The sequence below is a fragment of the Talpa occidentalis genome, unplaced genomic scaffold (genome assembly GCF_014898055.3).
Source record: "Talpa occidentalis isolate TD23 unplaced genomic scaffold, MPIMG_talOcc4v2.1 talOcc4.2, whole genome shotgun sequence".
Taxonomy (NCBI): Eukaryota; Metazoa; Chordata; class Mammalia; order Eulipotyphla; family Talpidae; genus Talpa; species Talpa occidentalis.
In genome coordinates this window covers 91,814,549-91,833,397 of record NW_023602073.1, presented here as the reverse complement: position 1 = coordinate 91,833,397, position 18,849 = coordinate 91,814,549, and the positions used below count along the sequence as shown (strand labels likewise).

At 34.3% G+C, this 18,849-nt stretch overlaps 1 protein-coding gene across 17 annotated transcripts in view; it reads left to right on the top strand.

The window, feature by feature from the left end:
- SNAP91 (synaptosome associated protein 91) overlaps nucleotides 1-18,849 on the top strand; it is a 125,845-nt gene that overhangs the window by 68,918 nt on the left and 38,078 nt on the right. For 13 of the 17 annotated variants that reach the window (XM_054699001.1, XM_054699000.1, XM_054699006.1 and 10 more), the window contains 4 exons: nucleotides 2,197-2,224; nucleotides 5,389-5,498; nucleotides 7,547-7,662; nucleotides 15,544-15,711. In XM_054699001.1, coding sequence (XP_054554976.1) covers nucleotides 2,197-2,224; nucleotides 5,389-5,498; nucleotides 7,547-7,662; nucleotides 15,544-15,711 — 422 coding nt within the window. Of the gene's footprint in view, nucleotides 1-2,196; nucleotides 2,225-5,388; nucleotides 5,499-6,318; nucleotides 6,497-7,546; nucleotides 7,663-15,543; nucleotides 15,712-18,849 lie in introns of those variants that run through there. The other 4 variants (XM_054699003.1, XM_054699007.1, XM_054699008.1 and 1 more) reach the window with 2 other exon arrangements.

The window sequence follows — 18,849 nt, the reverse complement described above, 5'->3', positions numbered from 1 at the left end:
TTAATCAGAGATGATGCTGAATTAATAATGCTTTCTGAAGCACGTCTTGCTCTCACTCTTTTTGATGAAATCATGCCAAGGGTTGGATCTGATGCCAAGGGAACAGAGGTCACACATCCTGAGAGTTTAGTTCCTAACAAAATAATTGTTAAGACTTTTGTTTACTTATATTTTTATGTGAGTATAAGAATGTATTCTTATATTTAAAGTCAGATAATACAGAAATGTATTTCAGTGCCTACAAAATGCTAGATGCTGTATAAAGTGTTGGATATAATAAAACGAGATGGATTTTCCCCCTTCAAAGAATTTAGCATCTAGTGAAAAAGACACATGTCTGTTTAGTTAAACAGACAATGAAGATACAGTGCAGCAAGTGAAATAGGAGCCCCACAAAATTTTTTCCTTTTCCATGGTGTAACTACAAATGTAATTTAGCAAAACCATTCATGTGGGAACTTGCTAAATTGATTTTTGTGCCAATTATGGTATTTTACTTGGATTTGTGCATGATATTCTTAAATAGCAAGTAGAAAAATTTTATCATTTTTGCTACATCATTTTTCTTTGGAGTATAGATTATGCCAAAAATGTTAGAAATGTTTTAGAAATATCTCAAAACAGTTCTTGTTTATGCTCACTTTTTCTGTATTAATATTTTTTATTTTGTCAGTACCACTAAGAATATGTTCAGGAAAGTTGCATGATAAAGAAATTTCAATTAATTCATTCATAAAAAGTACCTTAAATCATGTTAAATAACTTCTGTGTTTTCTTTGCGAAGATGACTGTTCTCTCGGATTTCTATGTAGACTTAATCTCTGGTTTTCCCCACATACAGAAAGGGGGAAAATGGTAGGATTGGAGAAATTATTAGCTAAAAACTCATTAGGAAATTTTCAGCCTTATACTGTGCTAAATTTTTAGGTTCTTATAAAACTTTCTATAATACAGCGAGCTCTGTGAATCTGTTCATGTCAGTGGACTCGTTGATGAGCAGAATAAACATATATCCTTTTCCTCATAGGAGAGCTTACTCTTAATGTAACAGTCCAACTACACATAAACCAAATTGAGTTACACTTATTTCTTCTAATTATATAGCAAAAATGTATGTGCAATCTTTTCATTATGTTCAATTTAAGTAAAAACTTTAATTTGAAGAGAAAAGAGCAAAGCATGTTTTGCAAATGAAGTTGGAAATAAATTTCTTTTGTAGTAGTCAATATAACAAAAAATCATGATACTGTGCAAAATTTCACGTACTAAATTTCAGTTATTTTTTTTCTTTTTGCTGTTACTACATGTGGTGTTTTCTCTGTAAATGAGTACACCACCATCCTGCCGTCTATAAGATTCTAACATAAGCTTTTTATTGAAAAGTATTTACTCTTCATTTCGTTTGATTATTAACTTACTTCCCACTAACTCAGATTAGTAAAATGTAAACTGTTTAGGTAGTTGTTTCTGAAGCACTTTTCTAGAAATAATACACAATAGTGAGTGCTACCAAAAATCTAACAAAATATTTTTACTCATTACTAATTTTCCTTTACTGCTTCAGAAACAAGCATTCAGACTACTGTTATCTTCAAGTTCCCACTAGTTCTCACATAATGGGAATATTTTCCATAGATAGTTTTCATAACAGCCATGAAAAAACAAACAAATCTTAGGAGTGTATATGTGGAAGTTGAGGCATTCAGACACAAGCATCCTAGGGGTTTCTTTTTCTATTCTAGTGTTTCTTTTATGCATCACAATTATAATTAAAGTGAATCATAATGTACTTTAATCTTAATAAGTCTTCTAACTTTTCAAAACCAGTGGATAGTTTTTTTTTTTTAATTATATAAGGCATTTTTTTCCCAAGTCTTGGCAAAATTTTTTAATTTACTATTTGGACAGTTTGTTTTTGACAGACATAGGCAATAATGCCCAATTTGAAGAATTGGGTTGCTTGATATGTAGAAAATAATTTTGACTTGAAGATTTTCTGGTCCTAGAGATTAAGTGAATGAAAATCATTGGGGAGGATGTCATAATTGTGTAAAAGATTAAAGTTTTTTTTTTCAGTCATTAACTACTGATAAAAATCTGTATATAAACACATTAATGCTTGACCAAGTGATATTATCAAACTTCTACAAGTGTGTTCATGTTTATTCAGTTTTAATTTTGTTGGTTGCCTTTTAGATCTGGTGCTCCCTCTCCATTAAGTAAGGTAAGTTTGTTTATTATTTTGTTTTAACAATTTTTGGATTACAGTTCAATATACATTCATATTTTTGTGCAGCCATGACTACCATCCATTTCCAGACCTTTTTCATCTCCCCAATATTCAAATTCTATTCCCTTTGAACACTAGCTCTCTATTTCCCCTCGTTGCCCTGGTAGTCTCTGGCAACCACCATCCTGCTTTCTCTCTATGAATTTGACTATTCTAGGTACCTCATGTAAGTGGAATCATCCAATATCTGTTCTTTCCTTTGATTGGCTTGTTTTATTTAAGATAGTGCCTTAAAGTTCATCCATGCTGTACTCTATGTCGTAACTTCCTTCCATTTTTAAACTGAATGAATTTCCTTCCATTTTAATCCACGGTATGTATATGCCATGGATTTTGCTCACTTATCTATTGGTGGACACTTGGTTGCTTTTGCCTTGTCGCTATTGTAAATAATACTGCTGTGAACATGGATGACTATTCAGATCCCTACTTTTAATTCTTTGGGGTATATACCCAGAAATCAAATTGTTGAATCATAAGTAATTTTTAATTTTTTGAGAAAAGTTTATACATACTCTCCTTTGTATTCATTTCTTCAGTCCAATATTTAGCAGTGTTTACTGAGTCCTCCATTTTGACTAAATTCTTTCAAAGTAGGAGAAATTTTCATGCATTTATATTACAACTAAAAACAAATATTATTTTACTTGTTATTAAAGCCCTTTCTCATACTTGGAATGACAATCCTGCAAGACAGGTAAAGAATATAACTGTATGCTTTTGTTAATGGTAGAGAAATCAATTGCAGGTGGGTGTCTTTTCACAAAGATGCCTTTTAGACAGTTTTCTATAATTATTTTTCTATATATCTGTAGTTCAAATTTACCATTGTACTTTTCAGGTAAAATGTAATAAATATGCTCTTTCCTCTTTACCAAATGTCTTTTATGGAATTGCTATTAATACAGATACAAAGATATCACCCTAACTACACTGGACTTCACAGACGCCTTGTACAGTGCCAGAATTCCCTCAGAGAGCTTAGACAAACAAATAAAACAGACAAACAAACAAGGTTTCTGGTGATCCTGATGCAAGGCTGGGTTTTAAATCATTATGTCAAGACATTTTTATTTTCTGCACCATCCACATTAAATATATAGCCAAGTCTTATTTTGCCACAATTTCACTCACTTAGTTTAGGTTCCCAGGAACTACTTATAAAGCCTTCTAACTGATCTTTTAAAAATATACTCTCAACCTACTTCAATAAATGTATTTGTTCATTTTGTTCATTTGAAAACATCTTACGTCTATGTGAAAATTCTAACATACCAGTGTTTAGTAGAGTTATAAAACTGGCGTCCTTAGGGATGGTCTATTCCTACATTTTGGCAAAATTGTACTTTATTGACTTTGTAATAGTAGGGTCATTTTGGTCCTGTTTTCCTAGCTCTCATCTCTTCAGAGCTTGTTGTTACAAGGCAGTTTTTTGGGTTTTTGTTTGTTTGGATTTTATTTTTTTACATATTTATTTATGCATACAAGAACTGGGATACAGGCCAGAGGTTTGGGGGTGAGAGGATTCACCAGAGACAGAGTGGGCAACAGAACAAGCAGATTGACTGAAATACACTGCTGAGGGGAGCACAAGGCAAGGCAGGAGAGGTCTGCCGCGCCATGTGGGTTTCTCCCTGGCCGGGGATTGAACTCATGCTGCAGTGGCTGAGGCTAGCTTCATAGGATGTGTCTTACCCCCTTGCACCACTAGGAAGGCCCACAAGGAAGTTTTTAAATGAGCCTTTAAAGACCTTTATATCTGTTTTTATGTTGGTAGATTTTTTTTTCTGTTGTTGAGTTTTCTGTGTTGTTTCATAAATCACTCTCTAAGGTTTTTTACAAGTATATTCATTTAGAGGAGTTGTCAGTGTCCACAGTAAATGTAGATTAATTACTCTTTTCTAGTCCCCAGATGATTTAGTAAATTTAAGTTTTTGGTGAACAGTTTGGTGGGTTGACATTTTCTTAGCAACAATATCTATGCTGTTCGTGTGATTGTTTTTCTTAAAATGCTGACTATTTGGCCCTTGTGTATCTATTGATTTGATTCTTATTGGTTATAATAATATATGAGTCTTCTTGGACAAGTAGGTACTACACAAATTCTGTTTAAGTCTGGAAAGCCCCATAAATTTCTTCTCTCCTTTGTCCTTCTTCTTAAATTATTCTTTTTAAAATTTCAAGTTGGTATTTAAAATCAGATGTCCAGTTACAGCAATATCTGATAACCTGTGCTTGGCCTCGGCTTGCATGTATTTTACTGGCTGTTATCTCATTTCCATGTACAGAACTAAGTGTTGGTAGACTGTTTGGAGATGTTCTATCAATCTTTCTTTTATGGTAACGTGGGGAATTAAAGATACCAATTTAATAGAAAATAAAATTAGGGTAATTACTAAACAAAAAATTTAATTTTTACCATATTGATACAGCATTAAGTCCCCTTATTAAAAATAAAACAGTCCATGCTCTCCCCTGATAAAGAAAAATAAAAAAATAAAAAAACCAGTCCAGAACAACAAATGTTAGATTTTACTTTACTTTTTTAGTTTTATCGATTATGACACTTTAGTGATGGAATATAGTCATTATATCTTCAAGCTGTCAGTGACTTGAATCTTGTTTGTTAATTGTTCTCTGCCATGTGTGAACTATTTTGTAGACTAGATTTCTGGATTTTCAAGGCATCTGAGAAAACTTAATATTTAGTATGTTTTGGGTGATCTTGGTGTTCTATAACATTTATTACAACTGATAACTTTAATAATTTTTAAATGCTAATGCGATCTTTCCTAATAGTTTTGTGTTCATAAAATATAGTTAGCTTTGATTTAAAATACACAAATAGAAGTCACTGCAATGTAAGACCATGTGTTTTCATTATAACTTTATACAAGTTACATTTAACTCTCAAAATTTGGAAGATGCTTTGCCCAATATTGATTATTTATTACGCTTCTAGATTTCAAGTTTGTCTTCATGAGGAGTTACCAAAATATTTGATGGGAATGTCATGGGTCTGCAAAATGAAAGTCCTCTTGCTCTGTGTCCTGTAGATTCGTATTTGACTAGAGTGTGTTGTGCATCTTCACTTTCAGTCTTCTCCAGCCACAACTGTTACGTCTCCTAATTCTACACCAGCTAAAACTATTGACACATCCCCACCGGTTGATTTATTTGCAACTGCATCTGCGGCTGTGCCCATCAGGTTAGTTAATGAGTATACAGTGAACTGGTTTTTTAATATTTTGATGAGGTTTTCCATTAATTTTTATGTACTGAACCCAAATGATTTCACAAAATGAAATCTAGTGCCAATAGCATGAAATTTTGAATACTTTTAGGTACACAACGTAAGTTCTTTTACAACTTAAACAGTAATTTAGGCCTGTACCTCTCAAAACATGAGAAAGATGTAAGCTACAGAAATCACCTTGTGCTCACACATTTGGAAGAGCAATGCACACCTCAGGGGTTTCTGAAATTAGCTGATAATGGAAAATTATTTCTAAAAGTAGTTTCTTGTCAGAAATTTAAAGTATGTCTTATAATATTTTAAAAAAATTAAAAAGCTTGCAATTGAAGCTTGTTACCAGGTGCATATGAGGAACTCAAATCTTGATGGTGGAAGAGACCCTTAATGTATTCCTAGTATCACTTGTGGCACCTTTAGATGGGGGTGGCTGTGCATTCTGTGAAACCTCAGAGCTGCCTAAAATGAAGCCCAAGTCAAAATAATAGTTCTTGGTCAATGCTACGTTTGGTTCTTTTACCTTGAGAATATTCTCGTCTGATTTTGTGCTATCTGTGACTCTGATAATGAATGCCCTGTATTTGGAGACTTCAGTATTAAACTGAACAAGAAATCTGATTATTATGCCCATGTTAACTGTGTGCATTGCCGTTTATTTGCTGAGTTCTGTAGCTTGGTAAAAACAAATCCTTTCTGCGTCTATACTAAGATAAATTGCTCTTATAAAAGCTTTGATTCAGATTTTAATGATAATGTTTTCTATGCTGGCATACAGACCGATTGTATTTGTGAAGAAGACATCTAAACTAGGCAATGCTTTTAGGAGTTTTGAAACTTAAAGAAAGCAGCAGACTGTTTTCTTCAAAAAACGTACTTGAAAATATCTTCTGTAAGAAAGATAAAGATGGAACTGCTGTTTACAAGGAAGAGTGAGGGACCCTGGACCCTGATAGGTTAGTACCTGGTCTGCTAACCTTTAGGCCAGTGCTTCTTAAACAAGAACTTGTATGTGAAACACATAGGATCTTGTTAAAATGAATTCTGAAGTAGTAGATGTGGGGTAATCATGAGATTTTGCATCTAGCAAAGGGCCAAGAATGCTACTTGTTGTGGACCACACTTTGAAGAGCAAAGCTCTAGGCTCCTTCTTAGAATTTCAACAAGTTGAGGAGCTTTGAAAAGCACAGCCCCAACTGAATTAGGATAAAAAAACAAAACTAAACTATTTTTAGGCAAAGCCTCTTATAGGTAAACTTCATATATAGTAGCTTACTTTAGGAAACAGGTAAATTAGTAATTATTCATTTTAGTATTCCTTGGTTTACAGATAAATACTTTTCAATGCATTCATTTTTTTCCTTACAAAACATTTTAGAAAATAGAGAAAAGAAAAAATTTACCCATAATCCTATTGCCCTCATACTTTTAATATTTGGAGTAGTTTCCTTCTGGCACAGTCTTCATAACCAGAATTTCCAGTGCTACCAGTGAACATAACATGTTTAGGGAAATTCCTCTTTATTTTGAGGCATTTAGGTTTTCCCTTTTAATTTCTGTGATATAATTTGTTGAGTGACCCATAGCTTGAAGTACAGCTTCACTTTTATTTATCATATATTGAGTAAAAATTGGCAAACTATGGCTCCTGAGTTGTCTAGCCCATTGTCTGTTTTTGTAAATAAAGTTTTATTGAAACAAGAACACATTCACATGTTAACATATGTTCATGTCTTATTTCATGCTATCATGGCTGACTCAAGTAGCGATAAGAGACCATCAAGTCCAAAACCCTAAAATACTTACCACCTGGCCCTTTACTAAAGTAGGTTGCCAGCCCTTGATATGGCAGATCATATGTATACTACTTTACCTCCCAAAATATTGTTCTCTTACTGGATTTAAAAGATCCTGAATCTTTGGGTTTTTTCTACATAATTTTTTATTTTAAAACATCATCAAATATAGTTTTAAGATATGATTTAAGAATTATATTTTCCTTTCAGCACTTCCAAACCATCTAGTGATCTCCTGGACCTCCAGCCAGACTTTTCTGGAGGGGCTGCAGCAGCTGCAGCACCAGCACCAGCACCACCTTCTGGAGGAGCCACTGCATGGGGAGGTGAGTGAAATCAGACAGCTGTGCAATTTGTCTGTTTAGTTTTCTTTTTTTTAAATTCAGATTAAAATTATTATACTTACCTTCTGATTCATGCAAAATGGTGCTAGAAGCTTCAATATGCTAAGAATGGCATCTATTGATTGAAATATGTATTGAATAGAAACTGTATCTGTAATATACATTTCAAGTACAAGTACTCATATACTTTTTGTATTAAAAGGTGGGACAAGGGCAATATTTTTCTTTGCTACTGGGAAAATCTTATTTTTAGTCACAGTTCACTAGAGTTTCTGATCTTAAAGAATTGGGTGTTCCTGTGAATTTATGAGATTACTCAAGGGTGGCATTTCAGACATTTTTTTCAGGTACAGCCTCTGCCAAATATTTCTTTGGGCTTGAAATGGTTTTATTCATACTGTATCTGACATCAGACTGTTGAAATCTGGGGTATTTTTTTTAAATTTTAAATAAAATCAATTTTTTCATTTTCAGAAAAAATTTACTTTATTGAGGTATTGTTTTACAGCACTGTATGTGATTCAGAGGTATTACTTGTATCAGAAAAGATCCATAGTAAACTGACTGAGAGGAATTGCACCTAAGGTCTTGATTCCTGCTTCATTCATTTATCTAGGAGAACCATAAGGTTTTATAAAAAGCATATTTAACACAAATATAAAATTAATACTGCATGATTTTCAAAATGTATAGTCACTTTTAAATATCTTAATGCATCAAACTAGCAAAATAAAAAGATGTTTAAAAAACTCATACAACTATAAAAATAACACAGAGGGAGTAACATAAGATGACAGAATAGAGGTGTCAGATCTTTCCCTGATAGTAGTAACTTTAACAGTCATTCATAGACAAAAGTGCCTTTATGGGGTCTTTAGGATATAGATAAGATGACACAAAATCCCAAGGGAACCTAAAATGAAAGAACTGGTTTGAGAAATCAGACCTTTCTCAGGTGGGAGACTTGCCAACATTGTTTCTTGCTAGGGAATTGGAAACATTACTGTCCCCAGATCCACTCAACTCTAACCAGGGCCTAATCCTATCCACACAGGAGCCCAATGGTTGCTATATACTCACCCATGCAGCTGCTAACAAGCCCACCATCTGTGGATCTAGCTGCAGACTCTGAAGTGGGCACTGGTCCATCCCTGCAGACCAAAGTCTTAAAGGCAGTCCCATCAATCTAGGTTGCAAAATCAATATACAGACACCTGTTGAAATTTTATATGCAAGCAGTGAACTAACACAAACAATATTTTTTTAAAATTGCATCACAACTGTCAGACTTCAAACTATACAGCAAAGCTTATAATAATCAAAGCAGCATGATTTTGGAATGAAAAACAGATCAATGGAAAAGAACCCACAAGCCCATAAATAAGCCCACTCAAATATGGACAATGAATTTATGATGAAGGCATGAAGAGCACAAGATGGAGAAGGACCAGTCTTTTCAATAAATGCTTCTGGGAAAATTCATTAGGCAAATGCAAAAGAATTATTGATAAAGTAAACCATTATGTTACACCGTATACCAAAAAAATCAAAATCAATTAAAGTTGTGAATTAAGCAGGACAACACAAAATACATAGGAGAAAATATAGGCAGTAAACCCTTCAGCACTGGGTTTAGTGATATCTTTGTGAACACAGCAAGAGGAGCAAAAACCAAAAATAAACAAATGGAGTTACATCAAACTGAAAGGCTTATGCACAGCAAAAGGAACCATTGTCAAAATGACAACCTACACACTGGGAGAAAATGTTCTCAAATTATGTATCCAACAATGGGTTAATATTCAAAATATATAAATAAATCATAGACCTCAACAATGGAAAAACTATTAAATAATGGTCAGAAGCTCTGAACATACATTTCTCCAAAGACAATATACTGATGGCTATCAGGCACATGAAAATATGTTCATATCATTTATTATTGGAGAGATGCAAATCAAAACCACAATGAGATATCATTTAACAATTGTGAAAATGGCTATTATGGGGAAAAGGCAAGAATCAACTGTTGGGGCCTTCCTGGTGGCCTAGGAGTTAAGTGCAAGGGCTATGATCTCTATGGCCTGAGTTCAATCCCCAGCCAGGGAGATAACCCATATATGGTGCAGCAGACCTCTGCTGTCACTTCTGCTGCTCCCCTTATCAATGTATTTCAGGAAATCCGCTTGTTCTCCCCATTCTGTCTCAGGTATAAATCCTCTCACTTCCCACACCTCTGGCCTACACACCAGTTCTATGCAAAAAAAAGAAAAAAAGAAAAAAGAACCAAATGTTGGCAAGCATTTAAAGAAAAGGGAACTCTTGTACACTATTCATGGAAATGTAAACCAATACAGCCACTGTCAAAAACAGTCTGGAGATTCCTCAAAAATTAAGACTAGAAATACCTTGTTACTTCTCAATTCTACTTCTTGGTATTAATCCAAGGTATAAAAAAACACTAATTTGTAAAGAAGTATTCCCTATATTCATCTCAGTATTTATTTTCAATAGCTAAGATTTAGAAACAACCCATCAACAATGGATAAAGATACAGTATATATCATGTGGTATATGTCATGCGTAGCATAATGATAGGGATATATTCTAAGAAATGTGTCATCAGGTAATTTCATCACTGTGTGAATGTCATAGAATGTAATTACACAAACTGGAAGGTATAGCTTACTTCACACCAGACAATATGTTATAGCCTTGGATGTACCATCATACATAGCTGTCATTGACCAAAACATTGTTAAGGGAAACATGAATGTAAATAGATATGGGAATATTACTCAGCTGTTAAAAAGACCCTGGTGGCGCAAGTGGTTAAGACACAACCTATGAAACTATTGGCAGCCATTGCAGCATGAGTTCAATCCCCAGCAGGGAGCTACCCACATGGCGCAGCAGACCTCTCCTGCCTCCCCCACTGCTCTCCTCAGCAGTGTATTTCAGTCAATCCACCTGTTCTGTGTCCCTACTCTATCTCTTGTGAATCCTCTCACCTCCCCACACATCTAGCCTGTACCTCACTTTTTTGTATGCATAAATAAATAAATCTTTTTTTAAAAAAAGACAAAATGTTGCCATTTATGACCACATAGATGAGCTTTAAGGTTATTATACTAAGTGAAATAAATCAGATGGAGACAGACAAATACTCAATGATTCATTCTTATGTAGAAGATAAGGAAATAAATGAAAAAACAAAAGGGGTATGTGGTGGGGTAGGAGAAAAGAGGATGGGGGATCTAATGGAGGATTATTGGGGCTTTGGTGGTAGGTGTGGTGAAATAACGTGTATTTGTAGGGGTTTAAAACCTATACCCCTAAGACACGTGCTGTGATGTAAATAAAATTACCTCAATAAACATAACTTTACAAAAAAGAAAAACATGTATATATAAATGTATCTGTATATATATGACTATTACTCAGTCCTTAAAAAAGAAACAAATGTTCCCATTTGTGGCAACATTGATGAACCTGAGGATAATATGCTAAATGAAATAAGTCAGATTCAGTAAGACAAATACTGTATGATCTTACCTATATGTGGAATCTAAGAAAGTCAGCTTAAGAAAAGTACAAATAAATACATCCTCTAATTCCTCAGCAAAATAGAAAAAAATCATAAGCCTTAAGAAATTCAAGAAAACTACTATAATATGAAATTGAGAAATAATAATTACCTTCAGTTTGCATTAGTCCTGTAGATATCCAGCAGTGGTCGAAGTTGATCCCTCATTGTACAAAATACGTGTTGATTTATTTGACTAAGCAAAAAAAAAAAATCACTCTCTCAATCTTCTTTGGTAAGATCAGGCCACTTCTATTATTGAAGCATTTTTGGATTTTGAATAGCTAGATTTTAAAATACAATTCTAAAACTCTTCGGAATTTTTGGTATGTCCTTATCTGACTATAATGATAGTAAGCGGTTTTCATTTTCCAACAGCTATAGTCACTTTGGGTGTTTATGAATTTCTTTCGAGGGTTATAGACACTGATAAATAATACCATTTTAGAAACATATTGTAAATGATAGGTTTTTTTGTTGGTAGTGTAAAACAAGCAAATTTTGACATTCATATTTTAGTTATTTAATTTAAATGTTTATAATATTTGTCATTCTGTGGGTTGATTATGAGCATGTTTGACTGAAAGAAGACAGAGTATTTTTTAAATCTATATATTTGGTTCCATAATAGGAAAAGAAGGATTTTTTTTCTTCATCATATATTCATTTCTCAGCACAAAGAAATTATGTGTGTTGTATTTCTGTGTATCTTAGAAGTGGGAAAAGAGATAATTTCTCTTTATGAATATATGAAATAAAATTTTTACTTTCTGAGAATTATAGCATTACTGTTATGGTTTTATTAGAGTTAATAAACCTCATAGAAATTAATTCCTAACATGTATTTGAAGAGTAAATATTATGTGACCATAATGGAACTCCCTAATAAGTTTCCATGTAGAATATTAACTACACTATAAACAGTTTTTGTGACCCATATTACCATTTAATTGTTTATCAGATCTGAGGGGATATCTATAAGCACATGTTTTTGTACACTTTCATGCATACACATAGATATGCAGAAATTTACTCTCATAATGAAAATTATAACTTAAGTGCTAGCTATTGTTATTACTTTCATTATGAAATATTTGATATGTTCCAGGTACAGGTAAGCACTTAAATATATTAATATATTTTATCTTCATAATAACCTAAAAAGTTTAGCTACTTCCCACTGCATGTTATTTGTACTTGTTCTTGTTTTTAATTTAATTGTAAAATTCAAATAAATCTATAATTAAATACTACTTCCAAATGCATTTAACTCTGTCACTGCATCATTTTTAATATAATTTAATCCTTTTAAGTGGCAGTTTTTAGGCTATTTAATAGCTCATCTCATCATCCTAAAATAGGGACTTCTATTATAGTAGAGAAATTTTTGCATAAAACAGAGACTAAGCAACACAAATTTTATTTCTTCTGGAAAATTGGGACTTTGCAAACTAAAACCTGTGGTTCCAAGAATAGTGGTTCCAGTATCAGTTATCCACCAATATGCTTAATCATTGTATGTTTTCCTAGGAAATTTTACTTTTCTTCTTTCATCACATCAGTACGGAAAGTCTCATCACCCTCCATCTGAACAAAACACTAATCAAAAGCAAGGAGCTAATACTTTCATCTTTTATACTTTTTAAAAGTCTTTTTCATTCTTCATCCTTATAGTGCACGTAGTCTTCTCCTTTCTCATTTATCAAATGTCTAAAATAAATGTCTATTGCCTGCCATAACCAACAGCAGGCCTGGAAACTATTAAATGACAGAATGTTTAGCTCCTCTACTGAGTCACACTGCAGATTGAAATAGGCTTTAATGAGGCAGAGCTGGGGAGTTTCCCACCCATGCCAAGAAAAGACAGACTGGGCCTCCCTGGTGGCGCAGGTGGTTGAGCGTAGTGCTGTGAAGCTGTCAGCAGCCTTCGCAGCATGGGTTCGATCCCGGACAGCCACAGAGATACCCACATGGCACAGCAGACCTCTCCTGTCCTACCCGCTGTGCCCCTCGGCAGTGTATTTCATCAGTCTGCCTGTTCTCTTCCCCGCTCTGTCTCTGGTGAATCCTCTCACCCTCCTGCACATCTGGCCTGTACCTAGGTTTTTGTATACATGAATAAAAATAAATCTTTAATTAAAAAAAGAAAAGAAAAGACACACACTAAACTATCTGGATTCTGTTGACCCAGCTTGGTTTCCACTTAATATTTTTGTAATGTGTTTTTATGGAGTAACCGTTGTATTGGGTCAGGTGCTTTCGGTTTGAAGAATTACTTCCGTTTCTCAGGATATTGGGGTTGACCACCTAACAGCAGACAATAACCTAATTCCAAGTTAATGCAGAACCTTTCCCCTCTACTATTTATTAGACACACATTCTAAAATTTAAGGACCATTTCTAATGTATAGTACTCATGTTGTGTAATTCCTTAGTGTTGTTATTAAAGAGGTAAGATTTGGTTAAGAAGAGCCGTATAGTCTATCTGTAAAATGCTTTATAAGGTTTTTGGTCTTGCAGATTATATAGGTAAATAAGTACAGTTATGTTTTATGTCAAATTTGTTTCTCAGTTTTTTAAATGTCTTTTAGAACTTTTAGTTTACTAAGTTCTCTTGTTATTTTCAAAATCCTAAAGTAGAAAAAAAAAAAAAACTCCCTCTTGAGTTTTCTGATAAAATTTCTCCGTGATTAAAATAGATTTCTAATAATATTCAAGAATTCAAATATGAGCCCTGAGGCATATCATATTGCTGAGACTAGATGAATCCTATTGGAACCTCAGAAAGCTTAACCTAAAATCATATTATAGTTAAGAATAGCCCCTCCTTGAAATAAGTCAGAAGGAAAAAGATAAATATGAGATGGTCTCACTTATATGTGCAATATAGAGTAACCAAACAAAAAGTCAAGAAAAAGTTAAAACTAACAAACTGACCATAGATCTGAGGCATGCTGCAAGACATGGGTGGGAGAGGGTCTAAATGGGAAAAAGAATAGAAGAGAATTTAGTGATGGTTCACAGGTAATATGGTGGTGGGAGAACTATTGGGGACTACAATGATATAAAAAATATAATTAAAAGGGGGGGAAATAGCCCCTGCTAGGTTTTTAATTTATCATGCCCTGATAATCCCACTGTTGAACACTAAGAAATTATCAACATCTCAGAAGGGTTGAAAGGTTTTATGCAGGGCCTCCCTGATTGGCGCAAGGGGTTAAGCACCGCACTATGAAGCAATCAGCAGCCTCTGCAGCACATGTTCCATCCCTGGCTGGCCAGGGAGAAACCCACATGGTGAGGCAGACCTCTCCTGTCTTGCCCGCTGCTCCCCACAGCAGTGTACTTCAGTCAGTCTACCTGTTCTGTTCCCCACTCTGTCTCTGGTGAATCCTCTCACGCCCTGTATCTCTGGCCTGTGCCCCAGTTCTTGTATGCATAAATAAATAAATAAATCTTTAAAAAAAAGTTTTATGCAACATAAATTAACTCTCATTATGTTGTCACATATTATTTATAAATATCAAGATTATATATCATATTGAAAAGATCTGATCATATGAAACTTATAAAAAAACAAAATGGTTTAGGTTAGGGCTTCTTTTATCTAACCCATAAACCTGGATTCAATTCTTTGATTATATTTGGTATGTTCAATAATCAAAACACAGCTGTCATAAAATGTCTGGTATTCTGGACTGAAGTTGACACATCAAGTAAATAGTATTAATAAAGTTCACTTAACTATAGTTTCTTCAGAATTGACATTAAGATGTAGTGAAATCAATCAAAGTAGATGAAATGGTAAATTTGAGAGAAATAAAATGAGTTTGTCAAGTCATTTAGACCTTTCTTAAAATGTCCAGACTTCCTTTGCTCTCAGTTTTCCCAGCTATAAAATCAAAAACTTGCTATAGAGCACCCCTAAGTAACCTTCCAGCTCAAAACTTCTATAATAATAATAGGTAATACATTCATTTTTAAAATACAAATGGTTTGAAAGGTACATAAAACTAAAATTTCTTCAGCTAGTGCCTCATCTTCCTTGGACATTGGTATGATTGAGTGTTTCAGCTTAATCTCTTATTTCTTCATATGCTGGCAAATAATGGACATCAGTAGACCTTTTGGGAGAGGGTGAGTAAAACTTTATTTTTAAACTTCTGTTTTGAGAGACTTCCTTCTCTTAATGACTGTCTTTTTTGATTATTGGAGCCTGGTATATCTTTTGTTCCTCTCTTCTCTTCCATTTACTTTCCATCTCTGGTGCAATGTAGATTCTTTGGCTGCACTTTCCTCTGTTCCCACTGAAGCACAGATTTCAGATCCGTTTGCACCAGAACTTACCCCTCCTACTACAACGGCTGAAATTGCAACTGCTTCAGCTTCTGCCTCAACTACTACCACTGTCACTGCTGTCACAGCTGAAGTGGATCTCTTTGGAGGTTAGTTAGCCGCATCACTATTCTCTCATTGTTCCCCCAGAATTGCTGAAATTACTGAAAGTTAAAATGTCAAAAAATTCTCCCATTATATTATAGCATGTCAGTGTTTAAGTACTTTTCAAATGTTTATTCACGTATATATTTAGCTTTGCTAAATGTATCATATCTTTATCTTCAGTTAATTTTAGTGCTTTAGGGCAGACAATGCCATGCTTTGGGCCCATTTGCTTTTCCCTTTTTTAAGAGTTGCTACTAGAACTCTTGTCCCATATATGTCCAGCCCTGCAGTACCTATGGCAGGGTGGTACCAAGGCCTCCTTATCATATTTAGGTTTGGTTTTTTTGACCGGGTTCAAATGAGCTGAAAGTATAACTGAGGAACAAGAGAGGGAAAATCCTGGCTTAAGTTACTTTTTAACATTTGGGGGGGGGAAGCACGTTAAGAGTACTTCAGATTTGGAGCTCTCTGAAGAGAGCTTAGGATTATGCCCCATTTTTGCCACCTTAAGTGTGTCTGTCCAAGCAACAACTTCGATCATCTTTGGCCTTGGAATTTTGAGAGATGATTTGAATCAACACTTGAAATGCTGATTGAAAACAGGTTTAGGTCAGATTTTGAAATGATTGTCTAAAAATATGCTTTCCATGTAAATTCAGACGCAGAGTTGATTTATAGCTGTGGGCTTGAGTCAGATATGCTAGGCTCTGCCAGTAACACGTTTGAACCTGAGGAACCATCTGAAGTCAGTTTATTTATGTATTCCCATCTGAGTGCTGCTAATGTCCAAACCTGGAGAAGTGCTCGCATCAAATCCATACAATGCTGTTATATTCATCATAGTTTTGTATTTCTTTTTTATAATATGACATCTTTCCCAGGGCATGTGGAGAATATGGTAATGAAATGGGAGGAAGCAAATGATGGGGAGGGAGGGCAGAGAGATTTGGCAGGCTCTGATGGAGCTAATATATCCCCCTGGGCCATATACTTACTCTGTCACATACCTCTGTGCTCTGTGCTGCATGCCTGCCCAGACTCTGAGTGTTGCCAGCATTGTCTAAGGCAATGAGCTAGGCACTGGACACAGCACAGTTGCCACTGTTTTGCACAGGGTATTTGCTGCTGCTCTGATGCATTGCTGTTGCTATTACTGGGCACCTATTTTTAAAAAAGTAGGAAGAGGGAGTTTTCAGACTCTTGAATTACTTATTATAAAGGGTCATCCACTAGAGGAAATTAATTTTTCAGTTAAGCTTCTTTAACTTTTGAGACCACAAGTTAAAGTTTTAGCTTAAATGTATAAAATAAACTTATTGACCCCATTCTTTTCCCCCCATTTTTAATATTGGGTATGGGGAGTTTCTTATATGCATTTGTTTTCTTAATGAAGTACCACTGTTTTACATCTTTATTAAGATTTTGACATAATACAATTTCTCCCCTTACCCCTGCTCATCGTAGCTCTCCCACTACCAAAGCACCAATAGTGTCATAGGCCTTTGTAAACAAACAAACAAACAAACTCAAGGAGAATGTGGATAGGATGGATAATAATTTTGTGCTTAAACATTTGTATACCTTTAGATTTTTGTTTTTCAGTCCAATTGGGAAGAGCTAAATTGCCTCAAAGAAATCAGCTCCATCTTGCTTCCCTCATGGCTCTCTAGAATAGTTAAGCCTAAGATATTTCTTTGAAATATTCTTTGTGCTCTTATGCTGTGTGTGTTGATCAGTTATTATTGCTTTGACTACATTCGTCAAGCAGAGAAATATGTGTGTTTAGAAATATTTTCATGATAGCATTCTTTCTACCCTTCAATGCAAATTTAAAAGACAGTGTACTATAGAAAAGCATATGTTAGTGCCAAAAAATGGGACTATCCTTGTGATTTCAGCAATATCCTTTTTGGTCACTTCACTGGAGATGGAATCATTTAGAGACAGGATTTTAAGTAAAAACTTAAACTGAAATATCTTTGGTTGTGTTGTATGTCTTTTTTTTTTTTTGGTATGTCTAAAATGGGCAAGTGGAAGAACTCTTGAAAAATAGAGTTCTTTATTCTGTTGCTATAACTTTATTTTAAAACATCCTCCTAAGGCATTTACAGCATGTTTTATATAGGTAGCACAGCATTCCTCAGTAGATTCCTTTAGAAATAAACATAGTGAGTTTTAATTTATAAAAGTTAGCTACTTGTTTAATTTCACTGTTATGAAATGTTAAAACATTAATTTTTGTGTGTTTTAATTATGTATTTTATTAAAAATTTGAAAATAGAAAGTGGTTATTTTTAAGTATTCAGGTTGATACCCACATAACATTTTAATCATTTCAATGTAAATCATTAAGATAGCTTTGTCAGAAGCATTATGTTTATTAAATGCTTTATTTTTTAAAGTAAACTTTTAAAAAAATAAAGTCTGCTTTCTGTGGTCCTGCAGAACAAGACTGTAAGTCAGTATTGTGCTTAAAAACTTAGTTAAACTTACAGATATTGATGAAAAGATCGAATCCTTTAAAACATTTTGTTTTTCACTTATGCAAACTTTACTAATAATAGCACATTAGTCTGTAACAACACAGGGTTTTCCTAAGCACTAGAGCCAAGCAGATGCTAATTCCTCCATACAGACCAGGGCACCCTTGAGTCAGCCTTGTCAACCTGTGAGTAAACCTTTATCAAGATGGTATCTGTGAGCATGAAACCAAGTGACAGGAAAGCCAGCACACTTGCCTCACAAGCCTGACTTTATTAGTCCAAGCTGCTTAACAAGCTAAGTTAACCAACCTTCCTTAAACCAAGAACTTAAATATACACATGTCCAACTAGATTCATGTTAAGACTCATCACTTGGGACATGAGGAAACCAGAGGAACGGGAATGGTGACTTGGGCTGTTGAGAGTGATTGAAACCTTTGTGCAAAGTATGTGATTTAAAGGTAGCTTATAAGATTAGAAAAAAACGGGGACAATTGTTCAGGATGGGAAAGATGACAGCTATTAGAATATTTTTAAAAGGTAGTCACATGATTAAACGTTTGAGAGACAGTTCTTCCTAGAATGCTAGAAGGAACAAAAGCCTGCAGCACTGTTAGCAGCATTTTTCCTGTTAAAGCCTGGACTCAGTCCACAATT